Source organism: Phyllopteryx taeniolatus, chromosome 8 (assembly GCF_024500385.1).
Source record: "Phyllopteryx taeniolatus isolate TA_2022b chromosome 8, UOR_Ptae_1.2, whole genome shotgun sequence".
NCBI lineage: Eukaryota > Metazoa > Chordata > Actinopteri > Syngnathiformes > Syngnathidae > Phyllopteryx > Phyllopteryx taeniolatus.
The window spans coordinates 16,276,436-16,293,495 of NC_084509.1; the positions used below are offsets into that span (position 1 = coordinate 16,276,436).

The following is a 17,060-nucleotide window of genomic DNA, read 5'->3' on the forward strand; positions in this document are numbered from 1 at the left end:
TATTTCTAAAATATCTGGACTGATTTTTTTATTTTATTTTTTTGTCCAAACATTACATGTAATCTCAATAAATGATACAGTATATATACATACACATCAGTGTATATCTTTACCTAAAAAGTAGAGGGTCATCAGACAATGCGGCTGTGCGTTTAAAACAGGGTAACATTTTGGACGTTTTTATTATTTTGTGTGTTACTGTAGTAATCCACAATTCTGGGTGACATGTCGGGTGCTTGGGTTCGGAGAGTGGGAACAGCGTGAGCTGATGGGGTGAAAAGATGGGGGTGGTGGGGAGCAGCAGTATCTTCCTCCAGAAGAAGCAGTGCAAATTAAACGACCACGTCTGTTCTAGCTAACACGTCACAAATGGCAAACAGCACCTCGACGTGAACCCAGAGTCAGTCTCTCTTTTCGAGCTGGGATCATACGTGTATGGACACCTCATATACCTGAAAAGTAATAAAACATGAATAAAATGACATACTGTTTGGAGACACACTGATGGAAATGCCACTCTTGGAACCATCTCGGATGTGCGCATGCGCTAAACTCTTTGAGAGTCGCTTCTGGTTGAAAACTTGACTATCATTCCAATACAGCTCTTTGGTACGGACCAGATAGGTAATCCATTAAAAAAAAGAAACAATGAGACACATCCGTGATTCTGAGTGTTGGATTCGTGTACGAGGCGAGCGAACCATGGAAATGTTTTCCAGTTTGGAAGTGGTAACCTTGTGGACCAGGTGAGGGAGTCTAAGGGATCTCCCTCATAAAGCGAGGGGGCGTGGAATCCCTTAAGCCAAAATGGGAGTCGGGGAGCACTGAGGGGAGTGAAGTGTGACGCTTCTGGTGGTCTTGACGGACCGGCTCCAGGGTCTACATCATCCCCAGCTGCATTAGCGTGTTGGCGTACGCCATGGGCTTCACATTCGGATGAGGCTAGAAGGCAGAGTGAGGAGGAAGTCAACCATAAGCAGCCAATGCAATCATTAACAATCACCAAGATTCTCAAACTGGGGTCTGAACCCCTGGGAGTTTGCAAAATTTATTTTCAATAATTTATAATTCACAAATTACAATTGTATGTATCATTTAGAAAAGTGCATACCTACATATGATGATCAGCGCACCAATAAAACAAACATGATAAACCAATTAGCTTAGCTACCTTAGCTTTGGGCCAAGTAAAAGCTCATATATGATTATCATCACATGATATGTAATCTCTGCATGAATAAACTGTTTTTTTTTGTACAACAAAAAGGGCATATTATTGCTGAAATAAGGTAAATAATAATAATAATTTGAGAACAAAAAGGCATACCCCCCCAAGCATATACCAGTGGTTCTATTTTCTCGTGAATAAAGACCCCCTTTCTAGAAAACAAAGGTGTAATATTATGAGAATAAAGTTGTATTTTTGAAATGTATTTTTTTAAATATGAGTCTTCCCTCTCATAACATTATCTTGGAAAAAGTATTACTTTATTCTTGTACAATTATAACTTTTTTCTTGAAATAAACAAGACAATTGTAATCATAAAAACATTTTCCCTGTTAAAAATATGTCTCATTGTAGAATACCTTTATTTAAAAAAAATATTGCTTATTAATTGCTTTGGTCAATACGGGCTGCCTTTTACTTCATGTCCCTCACACAACATTAAAAACGAAAGCAGATAGAGCGCCAAACTGTGGAAGGCACTTCCTTTCGAGTAAGGAGTTGTCCATTTTTTTTAAGCAGTTACACACACATTTGTTTAGGCAGGCATTCGAATTTGTATTAACTGTTAGTGAGACGGCGGCACGGTGGGCGACTGGTTAGAGCGTCAGCCTCACAGTTCTGAGGACCCGGATTCAATCCCCGGCCCCGCCTGTGTGGAGTTTGCATGTTCTCCCCGTGCCTGTGTGGGTTTTCTCCGGGCACTCCGGTTTCCTCCCACATCCCAAAAACATGCATTAATTGGAAACTCTAAATTGCCCGTAGGCGTGACTGTGAGTGCGAATGGTTGTTTGTTTGTATGTGCCCTGCGATTGGCTGGCAACCAGTTCAGGGTGTACCCCGCCTCCTGCCCGTGACCCTAGTGAGGAGAAGCGGCTCAGAAAATGGATGGATGGATGGATGTTAGTGAGACTATTTTATTTAGTATTTTATCCATGTAATGCACTTTGTATGTCCTCTATGTGAGAAGTAGTATATAAATAAAAAATACTTATGGGAAGTGTTTTAAATTGTGGAATAAAAGGCATAATATGTATCCTCTAAGTGACACTGACCATTTGTGACAAAAGGAAAGCACTTTCCCCCCATGGAGCATAAAATGTGCATGATACTGACCACAGCAGTGAACTGTTGGAACTCTGGCTTGAGATTGGATCCCCTGAGATGGATAAAAGCTCCTTTGTTTCCCATCTGGTCACTGGGGGAAGGCAGAAAACCAAAGACATTACGGGGCAGCGGCACCAAAAATAGGGCAAACGGGTACTTACCAGTAGTTGGGCGCCGAGAAGACAGTGATGCACTTCCCTGAGTGAGTGACCTCGTAGCCTTCCGCCTTAACTTCGTGACTCCGGATGATGAAGTCCAACTTGTTCTGATCCAGGAAGCGCTCTGTCACGTCAGGCCCAAACTGGCAGCTCACACCTCGCTTGCTGATCGACCGCCCGTTCTGCATCAAACACGGACATTCATTCATTTGTCTGAGGACCACGTTAAAAGAGGCACATGAGGTTTAGGCCAGCGCTGACCTGAGGCTGGGGGTCCGACCAGAGGAGGTCACACATGGGACCTACAAGACAGACGCAGGAAGAAAATGCTGAGATGTGTTTCGATGAACATCTCACACACAAACACAAAACCACCCCCCCCCCTCACAGACACACGTCACCCACACATACTCCAGTCACTGTTAACACACACAAACATGTCACCAAACACTTGCACACAGGAACATATCATCACACACATAACCTCTCCCATAAAAAACACACACATACCCTCTCAACAAAACATACACAACCACAAAACCAGACAGACAGACACACACATATACAACGCCCCCACTCACGCGGACACACAATCACACATATTCCCCCTAAGATACATCCAATGGGACAAAAAAGTATTTAGTCAGCCATCAATTGTGCAAGTTCTCCCACTTAAAAGAGATGAGAGAGGCCTGTCATTTTCATCATAGGTATACCTCACCGATGAGACAAAATGAGGAAAAAAAAAAAATAAAAATCCATAAAATCACAGTCTGATTTTTAAACAATTTATTAGCAAATTATGGTGGAAAATAAGTATTTGGTCAATAACAAAAGTTCACCTCAATACTGTTATATACCCTTTGTTGGCAATGACAGAGGTCAAATGTTTTCTGTAAGTCTTCACAAGGTTTTCACACACTGTTGCTGGTATTTTGGCCCATTCCTCCATGCTGATTTCCTCTACAGCAGTGATGTTTTGGGGCTATTGCTGGGCAACACAGACTTTCAACTCCCTCCAAAGATTTTCTATGGGGTTGAGACCTGGAGACTGGCTAGGCCACTGCAGGACCTTGAAATGGTTCTTACGAATGGTTCTCCTTCGTTGCCCGGGATCACTGTCATGCTGAAAGACCCAGCCATGTTTCATCTTCAATGCCCTTGCTGAAGGAAGGAGGTTTTCACTCAAAATCTCACGATACCTGGCCCCATTTATTCTTTCCTTTACACGGATCAGTCGTCCGGGTCCCTTTGCAGAAAAACAGCCCCAAAGCATGATGTTTCCACCCCCATGCTTCACAATAGGTATGGTGGTCTTTGGATGCAACGCAGCATTCTTTCTCATACAAACACGACAAGTTGAGTTTTTACCAAAAGGTTCTATTTTGGTTTCATCTGACCATATGATATTCTCCCAATCCTCTTCTGGATCATCCAAATGCTCTCTAGCAAACTTCAGACGGGCCTGGACATGTACTGGCTTAAGCAGTGGGACACGTCTGGCACTGCAATATTTGAGTCCCTGGCGGCGTAGTGTGTTACTGATGGTAGCCTTTGTTACGTTGGTCCCAGCTCTCTGTAGGTCATTCGCTCCCCCCGTGTGGTTCTGGGATTTTTGCTCACCGTTCTTGTGATCATTTTGACCCCACCGGGTGAGATCTGAGCCCCAGATCGAGGGAAATTATCAGTGGTCTTGTATGTCTTCTGATAATTGCTCCCACCGTTGATTTCTGCACACCAAGCTGCTTACCTACTGCAGATTCAGTCTTCCCAGCCTGGTGCAGGTCTAGAATTTTGTTTCTGGTGTCCTTGGACAGCTCTTTGGTTTTGGCCATAGTGGAGTTTGTGGACAGGTGTCTTTTATACTGACAGGTGCCATTAATAATACAGGTAACGAGTGAAGGACAGAGAAGCCTCTGGGTCAGCTGTAGCCCAATGGTTAAGATCATCACCTGCCACTGTGGGGACCTAGGTTCAAGGCCCCGACTGGACCATCCACCAACATCTCCCGGACTCACGGCTGTGGTGTCCTTGAGCAAGACACGGATACCCCAAAATGCTCCCCGGGTGCTTAAGTTGCCCCCTGCTCAAGTGTGTTCCACTAACAAGTGTGTGTGTTCACTGTGATGGTTAAAATGCAGAGAACAAATTTCGTGTGCATGCATGGATGTTCATGACAATAAAGATGATAATTCTTATTATTAAAAGAAGTCACAGGTCTGTGAGAGCCAGAAATCTTGCTTGTTTGTCTGTGACCAAATATTTATTTTCCACCATAATTGCTCATAAATTCTTTAAAAATCAGACAGTGATTTTCTGGATTTTTCTCCTCATTTTGTCTCATAGGTGATGTATACCTATGATGACAATTACAGGCCTCTCTCATCTTTTTAAGTGGGAGAACTTGCACAATTTGTGGCTGACTAAATAGTTTTTTGCCCCACTGTAACTCCCTCACTCATAAACAAAATGCACACACAAATACCCCACCCACTACACAAAGCATACACGACCACAAAAACACACACACGCACACTGTACCTGAGTCTGGAGGCTGTCTGTTCCTCTCGATCTTCCTGAGGTCCTCCAATGTGACGCCGTCTTCACTGAACAGCCCGCCGTGCATCACCTGGGGCACAACAAATCAGGTTGTTCACAATGTTGAAACTTCACTGACCAAATACGGAATTTTAGTGTAATGTGCTTTGCATACTGCCCTTTAAGGGCAAGGGAGAAAGAGTACGCGAGGGAGCCACTATAGGCTAACTGTGTGTGCAACAAGTTTAACACAAACGATAATGAAGGTGGATCACTGGAGAAAACCACTAGAGCCTTTTTTACTTGTGTATGTTTGTGTGAAAGCCTACATTTAATGCGGGGAACACATTTTAGACCCACTCGCAATCTGTGAGAGACCTGCCAACACACTAAACTTATTAAACCACACTTAAAGGTAGCGTTTGCAGTATTAAAAAATACACACCCTATTTTTTGTTAAAACTCTACGACCTGACAGTAGAATATTATTAATCTTCTGAAAAATCAGCCCACGCTGGCACCATTTCATGCCTCTAATTTTAATTCTTATTCTACAATTGGTCATAGTGTGACAAAAATAGCCATTCAGACACTGTAGTGACAGGAGGGGTGAATGAAGAGATTTCAATCATTTGCTTAGACGCACTGCCGCACATGGAGCTCTGCAGGGACACACCGCAGCCTCTTGCAAAGGAGACCATTATAGTTTCTTGGCTGGGTAATGTAACTCTGCTTAGCAACAAAAGTTAAAAAGAATGAATTGGACAGCTCTCGAGAAAAATTAAGGGTAACCATACACAGTATAATGGTGATGTCCTATACTCGGAGGACTTCTTACAGCTGGGCTTGGAAAACCACCGTGTATGTCACGTCACCGTTCTCACCAGGTCGTCAGGTAAATTGATCACGTATTTTAGATTTTTAATTAACTGTATATTCCCAGAGGCACGGTGGACGACTGGTTAGCACATCTGCCACACAGTTCTGAGGGCAAAGCTGGCCTTACGGTGTGCCGTTTGTATGTTTTCAACGTGCCTGCATGGGTTTCCTCCCACATTCCAAAAACATGGAAGACTCTAAATTGCCTGTAGGTGTGAATGTGAGTGCGAATGGTTGTTTATGTATATGTGCCCTGCGACTGGCTGGCGACCAGTTCAGGGTGTGCCACGCTTCTTGCCCAAAGATAGCTGGGATAGGCTGCAGCATGCCCGCGACCCTAGTGAGGATAAGCTGTACGGAAAATTAATGAATGAATGTAGATTCCAAAAAAATACATCATCAAACCGGTAACATTTCGTGTTTGGCAAAACTCCATCATGAATAAGCCATGCTGGCAATGTAGCTGTTGTGCACGGTAATGTAGTGAGCTGGGGGTGTTACTTTGGGCAGAGACGCGACAGGGCAGGCGCAGGGATTGAAGTGAGGCTAAATTCTAATCTTAGTAGCAGTGTGAAAACTGCATACTTAAAAGACTTTAAATGTAAGTTTCCAAAATAACTACCAATATTTTGTTGTTGATGCACTGCGCGAGGGGAAGCCACTGGAAGACCTCGCTGAACAGCTGGAACATCTGCGCCGTGTACTTGGCTTTGACTTCGCCTTCAAAGCCGTACATTTGGTTCATGTTGTCCGTCTCGTGGTTACCTGCGGGTCAGTCGTTTTATCTTTTAGTACTCCGGTCATCAGAAAGCAAAATGCGTACTTCCGCCAACCACTTACCTCGAAGCAGGTGAAAGTTGTCGGGGAAGAGCAGTTTGAAGCCAAACAGGGTGAGGATGACCTCCACAGAGAAAGATCCGCGGTCCACAAAATCACCATTGAACAGCTGAGTTCAGCCCAGTTAAGAACCCTTTTGCAAATGCATGTAAATTTTGAAGAGAAAAGTGTTTGTTTGAGCCAGTGAGGTGCATGGCATACATGTGCTAACAATCAGAATGTGACCACCTCTGCCTCAATTTGAGCCAGGAAGAACCCTGCTAAAGGATTAGCCACAATCCAAGACAAAAAGGATACGTAAGGATTGCTCTCCGACGGCAGGCCGTTCAACTCGAAGATGTTGAGGAGATCGTAGTACTGCCCGTGTGTGTCGCCACAAATGGTTATTTTTTCTGCCTGTTGGGGAAAAAAACCACCACATTGATGAAGAGCTGAAAAAAAAGAACCCATTTTGGATTTTGTTCATCAGCTGGATCGAATAAGGTTATTATGTGTAGTGTCAAGTCTTGCTGCCGGGGGTTACAGTTCAACATTATTGGCAGATTTTTAGATTGACAAACTTGACAAGGTCGTTGAGCGAGGTAGACTCAAATATAAAACGTCAAAGTTGCAAGTAAAACCATAACAAAATTCTTCTCCTTTGTCCAGGAAGTCCACTGTGAGTTGAAATCACCTGTTCTGGATGTGGAAATGAATGTGAAAGTGATGAAAAAAATACTTCCTTTTGGCCATTTGCTGGTTACGCAAATCCAGTTTTCTTATCCGAAAACAGACTAACTAACGATGCTTCTCATAGAGTTGTGGTACCTTTGTTTTAAAATACCCACTTAAAACCGCAGTATTGTGTCTGGTCTGGTGGATTCAAATGACCCCCTAGTTACAGTAGGACTATGAATCCAATAAATAGCCCCGGCTCCTCGCAGGCAAATTAATTTCAACCACTCACACGTCAACCTACATCCATCCACTTTCTACAGCACTTGCCCTCATTAGGGTCGGACACGGGCTGGAGCCCATCCCAAATGCTTTTGGACAAGGGGCAGAGTACACTCTGGACTGGTTGCGATCTAATCGCAGGGCACATACAATATGCATTCCCCTTCACATTTACACCTACGGATGTTTAAGAGCAGGGGTGGCCAAATAAAATGTATATTTATTGATATGTGTGTCTTTAAAATACAATATTGGATAAGGGCTAACTCCCTTCACAGGTTGCCGCAGCTGAGTGAGAGGCGGGGAGCAAATAAAGGCACGGGAGCAAATATGTTGCAGGGATGGGCTTTATGTGCAACACTGTACTGCACATTAGTTCCTCTTAGGACACTCTTTGGGTTAGCGTTATTCTCTTATCATTAGTTGCTGTCGCTACACCTGCGCCACAATACACACTCGCACGGACCTCGTGTGATCTCTTCCTCAGTATTGCACCTCTGCCCCAATCATGCGGAGTTGTGCACACACTCACACAGATGTCACGCACACACTGAGCACACCGTCACATTGACGTCAGACAATAACCGTCACAATGGTGTGCCCCGTCTCCAGAGTCGAGGGGGAGGGGGGAAATAAAATTTAAAAAACCTGAACCAAAATACCAGCACGCGATCTACCAAGGCGACCTTCATGATCGATCGGCGTATTGAGTGCCCCTGTTTTAGAGCCTTCAACTACCTTAAAATGCATGTTTTCAAAACGAGGAATGTGTAACATCACCAGAGTTGGGTACCAGTAAGCCAAACTGTTTGTCTTTTTGCTATCCTAGAGAGCCTAAAACTAAAAAGCCAACCTCACCTCTTGTACTGTGACTTCTACAAGACTTGGTAGTTTGGATAAAAGGTCTTTCACTTGCACCAAAATCTGCAAAAGAGAACAGTTAAAATTCCACCTCTGCTAGTCTCCTTCAGCGCTTTTCAACATGAGCGACACCTTACCTGATATGCACACTTTCTGTGCAGTTTCTTCTCCTCTTTGAACCAGTCCATCATTTCTTTCATGAACTTCAGGGTGACCTTGCCCTCCTCCAACTTGGGGCCCGTGTAGTCGTCCTCGATTGCTGCGACAAGACAGTGGCATCATTTCAGAACGACCAGACGAAAATGCTTCTAAATCTCCATATTAACCGTAAGCATCTAGGCTAAGATATCAATTCAGATGATTACCGTAATTTCTCGTGTATAGTGCGCACCCATGTATAATACGGACAGCCAAGTTGACCTCAAAATTCTGGAAAACGCTTCTACCCATGTAAAATGCATTTTTACAATGCATGATTTTGCTTCTACCCATATGATCAAAACATGAAGTATTATCTGTATTTTGTTAGTTTCTTTCAAAGAATTATTCTGAAGTTAAGCACTTTATTTGAACACGTAATCCTTTTTTATATTTACTTGCTCTTATTTTGTAATTCACAGCCCTACTTTTATTTAGTAAATGAGAAAATACACAGTGGTGCTCATATGTTTGATTACCCAGGCAGAATTTGTAAGATGGGTACAATTCTTTAAAGAAAACATGAAGGACTATTTTAATGGGATTCAAATTAGACAGTCAAGCATTTCAAAAAAGCATTATCATTAAACAAAACATTACCATACAGAAATAAATGATGGTTGTTGTTCAGTCATGTTAAAAAAACCAAAAACAATATTTCACAAATTCTGCCAGGGTATGTAAACTTATGAGCACAACTTTACATATATGCAGTCATACGTACCCCAGTCATATGTACCCCTGTCTTAAAAAAGTGTAGCCCCCAATGAAAATGGGGGCTACACTTTGGTTTTTCATAACCACTAGATGGCGGCATACATTTATAAAATGTGAAAGGTTTTTCCATTTGCCCCTATACCTATGTATAATGCGCACTATTGACAATTTTCTTTTGGGAAAAAATGAGCATTATACACGAGAAATTACGGTATGTTTATTGCTACCGTTGCTTTGTAGACACTGCATGTAATTTATGTGTAATTGTTATAGGTAGAATGTGTGTTTACTATGAAAACGTTAAGATGTCTTTATTGGTATTACATAGCTTTGTTTCAATGTTTTTTGTTGTATTTCGGAGTGTGGTTGCGGAGTGGGTGTGCCAAATCAGTCAGGATGTTGAGGGGGTGCGCTGCTCGAAACATATGGGAAAGAACGAGATTATTAAGCCTTAAAAATCAGCTATCTTAATGCTTACACAAAGGGAAACGTCACAGATGGGCTACTGAATAGCATCGGTTATAACGCTTGTTATAATGTTATAACGCTTTAAGCAATGGTTATTTGCACACAAATGGTGGAGCAACACATAAAAATACTCACATATATTCTTTATCCTCTGGAACTAATATTACTCCATCTTATTTATTTATATCTGTATGTCTGTATTATACTTCCCCCAGGTAGCCAAACCGTGAAAACCAGAATGCACACTAAAATAGCCAATGTATTGAAGCAAAAAAAAAAAAAAAAACACAAACAAAAAAAAAAACAACACAAACAAAAAAAAAAAAACAACAAAACCTGTTTCATTGATTAAATTCTAATTGTGTCATTACTTCATGTTTTTATAAAGTACAATATTATAGAGTGCTATGTTTCTTATTACTTTTTAAAATTGTTGGGTTTTTTTTGGGGGGGGGGGGGGGGCTGGAACAGACTAATGGCATTTTCATTTAATTTAATGGGGATAGACTGGAGACAAGTGTTTTGAGTTACAATCGTGATCACAAAACGATATAAACTCGTATCACAAGGAATCACTTCTAAATTTATTTTTTGTTTTTGATGGTGTGTATAGTGAAGAAAGAGGTGCTCCATCTCTGTCAAGATGTTGGAGGGTGCATGGTTTAAACATTTGGGAAAGATAAATGACATAATTAAGAATGTAAATAATTGCTCGCTACAGCTATTTTTTATTTTTTTTTTTTACACTTACTCATGCTTTCAATGTCCAGAGAGTCGACAACTGACTTTTTGATCTCGTCGCTGGCGATGGCTCTCTCGAATGCCTTCTGCTTGACAATCTTGTTACATTCCTGGTACTTCATTTTTGCATCCTTGTCGTTCGGTCGAACGCGCACTACCTGTCATCACACAATAGATATTTAAAAGCGGCTCTTGTTTAATTTTATTACAGTAACCCCGCGAATAGGACTGACCGCTTGTGCAAATAGCGAAAAACCATAACTGACATCCACCTAAAAACTTTTAGAATTACTTATATTAATAGTTTAAACCTTAAATATACCACAAAGTAGAATACAAGACAATTTAATATCATTTTACACTAATCTGACAACACTATTCTGACAAATAAAGGGCTAACAGATGGTTTGACTAAAAAAACAAAAAAACCCCACCAAAAACAAAAAAGTGCCAAAAACTCTCCATAACTTTCGCTAACAATCCAGGCTAAATTCTGCTCAACAACGGTCAAACAGTTGAGAATCAAGATGCATTACTTCAACATACTTACTTGAAACCAATTACTAATTTCCTTCAAATTAGGCTTTGCTGCATTCTTGTGGCATTTTAGGGCATTACAGAAAGAGCACAAAAATATGCAGGCGAATTCTTCCAGTGAATGGCTGCGGATAAAGCCCCCAGCCACCCGAAAAAACATGAATAAGTGAATTTGTGAAGCGTGAACCACGAATGTAAAACTGAATTGCTTTATTTTTGTCAGACTTTATTAGTCAAGGTGCTTCTTCAAAGAGAATGCAGGGGGCCTCTCAAGCAGATTACTTGCTTTAGTCGCAATATGACAATGGAAGACATGACACCAACACTGGCACGCTCGACACTTTGCCATGATGACGGGATTATCAGATAATCCCTTTTTCAAAGTGTGGACGATTAGCTGTATGTGGATTTAGCGAGGCTTTTCAGGTGCCTCTTATATAGGCTGTTTTACCGTGTCGTAGTCCTTGAGCGCAGCCTTGAACTTGCCCAGGGCCATGTTGGAGGTGGCCCGGCGGTAATACCCTTTGATGTAGTTCTTGTCAATATCCAGGGCCTTGGTCGCATCCGCCAAGGCATAGCCGTAGCATTCAGTGCGCAGGTATGCCAGGCTGCGGTTGCTGTAGTAGACTGCGTTGGAAGGGTTGAGTTCCAAGGCCTCAGAGTAGTACTTGATTGCATTTTCATAGTCTTTATCTGCAAAATACACAGATTTAATAAAATGATGTGCAGAGGCGGCGGAAGCGGGGTGGGGTGGGATGGGGGGCACTGGCGGCATGTCCCCCCACCGCACGCACTTTTTACCCTGTGTGTGTGTGATGTGCCCCTTTGCTCCATTAATAATGTGTAACCTCACAAATAATATGTCCTGGCCATACACTATATGACGAGGTGTCCCTGAAGTACCGTGCCCCCCCCCACTCCAAAAGTTGTTCCGCCACCGTTGATGATGTGTGCTACGGCCCTAGATTTGATCTGTATAGGTCAGTATATGTATGACATTCACGCAGCAATAACTAAGTATACTCCTTAGCTTAGGGCCTGATCAAAGATAAAATGTTACTTAAATTATTAATATGCAATATATCCAACTGCCAGGCAAGAGAGGTTGAGGAAGACCAAAGAGAAGGTTGATAGATGTAGTGAGGGAAGACATGAACGCAGTTGGTGTTAAGAGAGGAGGATGCAGGAGATAAGCTTGCATGGAAAAGGATGACACGCTGTGGCGACCCCTAACGGGACAAGCCAGAAAGAAAAGGTGGCGGCTTTGGGGTCTGCTAAATTTGCAACAAATTATTATGTTCTCATTTTAAAAAAGTGCATGGCTACTAGGGCTGCCAATAGATTAATTTCTTTAATCTGATTAATGATACTTTTGAATTTGTATTAATTGTGATTAATTACAGGTGGGCGGCACGGTGCCCGACTGGTTAGAGCGTCAGCCTCACAGTTCTGAGGGCCCGGGTTCAATCCCCGGCCCCGCCTGTGTGGAGTTTGCATGTTCTCCCCGTGCCGGCGTTGGTTTTCTCCGGGCACTCCGGTTTCCTCCCACATCCCAAAAACATGCATTAATTGGAGACTCTAAATTGCCCGTAGATATGACTGTGAGTGCGAATGGTTGTTTGTTTGTATGTGCTCTGCGATTGGCTGGCAACCAGTTCAGGGTGTACCCCGCCTCCTGCCCGACAGCTGGGATAGGCTCCAGCACGCCCGTGACCCTAGTGAGGATAAGCGGCTCAGAAAATGGATGGATAATTACAGGTGCCAAATATATCACAATTAATACCCCATTTTGCTTTGAGATGGTATTTTAAACTTGTTGTGCTTCAATGAAAGGAGTGCAGCGCTGCACGATATGCAAATGAGAATTGTTTTATCAAAAGTCTAATTTTGAAGCAAAATTTGCCACCAAGCACAATAGCAGGGCACATATAAACAAACAACGATTCGCTCTCACATTCACACCTACAGACAATTTAGAGTCTAAAATTAATCTACCATGCATGTTTTTGGAATGTGGGAAGAAACATGACTACCCAGAGAATTAACTCTTTAATTTTAACAGCCCTAGTTGGTAAATATGGGAATCAAAACAGACAAATTACTCCTCCCAACTTGAGCTTTGGGCCAGTTAAAACATCTGATATGATCGTGACACATCATCACATAAATTTGACATCCGTGCAAAGGAAATACGTACTCATTTTTGTAGAACAAAACTATAAAAATACTATATATATATATATATATATATATATATATAAATAAAACAAACTATATTACTAACAATATACTTTTAACCTGACCCCGTTCTCAGATGACATTAATTAATTTGTGGTCCAGAGGCCGTGAATAATTTTACATTTCTATCTTTAGACATGTATTATTCAGACGTGTATTAATTGGCTTCTTATTTTATTGTTCAAACTTGGGTTACACTCTCCTATAATGCGGTTCCAGCCAGACCTATGTTACAAGTGTACTGTATCATCCAATCACTTATTTCAGTGTTTTGCGATAGCATCACACGATAGCTTAGCAATTTAGCATCATGCTTTTGCGTCTTGTCCTACCCACTCCACGCCCTACCTTCATGATAACGTACACGATATGCGTAAGAAGCACGGTAAGAAGTGTAGTTTATGTTACCATGGGGGCGATGATTAGTGACTTACAATGCATTGACACCGGACGCAAAAGGAACTTTCACCTCCACAACTTGGCAGCCGGGGGCGTAATAAAATAGCGTGCAAGCAGCCTTTAGCTCTCTCTCTCTTTTTTTAAACAATATAGTGTTTATTTCTTCTGATTCATTTATGAAATCTTCGTCACGGTAGCCGGACACAGCGGCGTACTGGCACGTAATGTTGGATGCTGTATTCCCCACCCACCCCCAATATCCGGAACAATCGGAGTTATGACTAACGTGTCAGCAGTCAGTGATTTCCGAAACAAAATTGGGACGTTCCGTAACATTTGGCAACTCTGCAACAATTTTTGAAAGTCAATTGTTAAAATATGACTTTCTTCTTTCTTGTTGAACTTTTACTTTAATATCATATTACAACTTTATTATTTGTTGTTGTTTGCAACTTTTTTTCTCATAGATAACTCGAAAACCAGCAACTTTTCAAGTCCTATCATATTAAAGACTACACATGGTAGTAATGTCAAGATTATGAGGGGGTGCATGGAAGAATCTCTCTCCTCTAAGGGGTCCCTGGACCTGAAACGCTTGAAGAACCCCTGCTATAAACAATACATTTAAGTGAGGTCAGTGCAATAATAAACATTTTACTGTCGAAGAGGGGCTGCCGTTGAACGCCGCTGCTCACATGACGGTTCCGCTAATTAAGGGAATGTTCTAGCAACTTCTATGCACGCCAATTATTGTTTTAAATCTCGCAAAACAAGCGGCTACGTGTCTTAACCACCGAATCGGGGCCCAAGTGACTGTGAAGTGAACTTGACTTGGGTGGGACAATGACTCAAGCGGTTTAAGGCACCGTTAGCTGGAGCTAGCCGAATGGGCTAACCGCTTTCAAGAGTCCAATGAATGGGCTTCACGCGTTAGCATAGATCGTTAGCCTAGCTTCACATTGACTTGTGGTGCGATCGGGGCTGTTTAAAAGCCAATATTTCGCCCTCCTTGAGAATACCGGGGACGCTCTCGTCTGCTTTCGGCCGTCGACGCAGGCTGCCGACTTGACAGCGATGCCAGCTCACCTTTAAAGTATTTATTGGCCTTCTCCTTGAGTAGCTCGGCATCGTTTACTCTCTCCGCCATCTTCTTCACGCTGCCGTATTCCGACGCGTACGCCATTGACGGACTGTCGCAAAGGTCGCAAAGTTGTGACATGTTTTTTTTTCTTTTTTTTTTTTTGCTCGAGTCGAGGGATTTTTTTAAGTGTGTTTATTTCCACGAAGTAAGTCAAACTACACACTACACTGTCATTACTTAAGTAAAACATAAAGTAAACAGAATAAATGTGTTAATTAACATTGCCTGCAACGCAAAACACCAAAGTACGACACTAAAAAGGAGGACAGTAGTATAGCATAAATGATTGTCAATATTATTTAAACGTTTGTTTGTGTTAAATACTATTTATGTGACGAACTGGAATTTAAAACAAACATACAAAACATACAAACTCACAGTTCTGAGGACCCCGGTTCAAGTCCCGCCTTCCTGTGTGGAGTTTGCATGTTCTCCCCGTGCCTGCGTGGGTTTTCTCTACGCACTCCGGTTTCCTCCCACATCCCAAAAACATGCATGTTTGGTTAATTCAGACTAAATTGCCCGTAGATGAGAATGTGAGTGCGAATGGTCGTTTGTTTATATGTGTCCTGCGATTGGCCGGCGACCAGTTCAGGGTGTACCCCGCCTCTCGCCGGGATAGGCTCCAGCACGCCCGGCGAGACGGAAAATGAATTAAATGAAGTTGAGTTTTATTTTTTTTTGTTCCCCCGATTGTATTTAGCGTTATGAACCAGCAGGGAGCGCTGACATTTCATTACTTCACTATACTGTAGTACTGCACGTTGAATGAATGTGTCACTTAAACATGGCCTAGAACACAAAACAAACGACTCTAAAAAGGAGGAAACCGGTATAGTATTTATTGTGTTATTATTATTATTTTTGAACAATTCTCCCAGTTCGATTATATTTCAGCGGTGTGTTTCGCTACCAACCAGCAGGGAGCACTAAAGATATTCAGCAGAACCCCAAGACTGTGTGAAAAAAGATTTTTTTTTTTAGCCAAGCCACGTCCTTAAGAAACGTCTAATGCCCCCCCCCCCAAAAAAATTAATCACAAAAAGTATGTCTTCTGTACTGAAATAATGATGCTCAGATCGAAGTTTACACAAAAATGTTCACATAGTGGTAAATATGGGCGTGTTTGGTTGAACACAATGCTGTCATTTTGTTAAATGTAACTGTACTTTCTTACATATAGTGGAAAAGCATTTAATTGTTTTGCATATGCCACCGACTATCCGTCGTTGACATAGATAGATGTACAAAGATACATTATTAATTATCATTTTCAGACCAATTAAATTGGATAATAAAACAGTGGTTTGGAATCACTGAACTAAACACAGTTGACAGGAAAGTGCATGTGAATTATGCTCGGAGTCAACCGCATGGTAAAATATTAGTTCTAACCATATCATTAGCCAACATTATTAATTTGAAAGGAATTCATGGATTGAAGTGCTGTGAAATTACATTAAAAACAAAAACAAGCCTGAGACACAACAGCGAAAAAGTACATCTTCACATATAACCTTTTCTTTTGGTCTTCTTCCAGGTGCCTCCAGGCGTGAGGATGTTGCTCAGGAAGTTTCCTGCCATCTGAGGGCAGCAGGTGGCCGCCGGCCTCCACAGATGTCGGGGTAAAGGGGACAAACAAAGCGCAGGTGCTCATCCACACAAGTACGCATGCACAGAGTACTTACAAAAGTTTACTGGTATTGGGCTTTCGGGTTATATATCAGGATGAGTCCAAATGCACTATAACCTTTACAGGGAGACTTAATTTGACCTTCTCTTAACTTTTGAATGCATCCAACTGTTCAGTGTTGGAGTACTTAATGCACAAATTACTGCTCTCTGTCAAGGAGCTCAACGGCAACTGTTGCTCAAATGTTACTTGTCGTCTTGGACTCATGATGTCAAAATGTGAACAGTATGATGATGACAACTGTTTAAATACAAATCCTAATTCAACTGGGAAATGTACTGGTTCATTCATGGATCAAACACCTGTTGTGAATTTGTTGTTCAGCTCCTTGTTAGAAAACAGCAAGTTGAGCAAAATGTACTTGGACAAGTGCATTCAAAAGTTTAG

The 17,060-nt window shown here is 41.9% G+C and overlaps 1 protein-coding gene and 1 long non-coding RNA gene across 3 annotated transcripts in view; one reads left to right on the forward strand and one right to left on the reverse strand.

The window, feature by feature from the left end:
- ppp5c (protein phosphatase 5, catalytic subunit) lies at nt 1-15,488 on the reverse strand. Of its 2 annotated transcripts, none has more exons than XM_061782717.1 (13): nt 15,359-15,488; nt 11,654-11,895; nt 10,676-10,823; nt 8,679-8,800; nt 8,539-8,604; nt 7,042-7,140; nt 6,748-6,853; nt 6,530-6,672; nt 5,032-5,119; nt 2,752-2,792; nt 2,494-2,672; nt 2,342-2,423; nt 1-942 (listed from the first exon to the last, which is right to left on the reverse strand). In XM_061782717.1, exons 1-13 carry the CDS (start codon nt 15,471-15,473, stop codon nt 880-882), a joined length of 1,494 nt encoding a protein of 497 aa, XP_061638701.1. In that variant the 5' UTR covers nt 15,474-15,488; the 3' UTR covers nt 1-879. The 2 variants fall into 2 exon arrangements, with proteins under 2 accessions (XP_061638701.1, XP_061638700.1); XM_061782716.1 differs by lacking the exon at nt 15,359-15,488 and adding an exon at nt 14,926-15,058.
- LOC133482516 (uncharacterized) overlaps nt 14,976-17,060 on the forward strand; it is a 14,637-nt gene continuing 12,552 nt past the window's right edge. The window contains exons 1-2 of the long non-coding RNA XR_009789818.1: nt 14,976-15,125; nt 16,521-16,629. This is a non-coding gene — a long non-coding RNA (uncharacterized LOC133482516). The remainder of the gene's footprint in view (nt 15,126-16,520; nt 16,630-17,060) is intronic.

Coding starts and splice junctions, on each gene's coding strand:
- ppp5c (XM_061782716.1), bottom strand. CDS start 15,058: ATGTCACAACTTTGCGACCTTTGCGACAGTCCGTCAATGGCGTACGCG. Junction 10,824..11,653: donor CGCTCAAGGACTACGACACG/GTAAAACAGCCT, acceptor GTGTGATGACAG/GTAGTGCGCGTTCGACCGAA. Junction 5,120..6,529: donor GCATCAACAACAAAATATTG/GTAGTTATTTTG, acceptor GTTGTGCCCCAG/GTGATGCACGGCGGGCTGTT.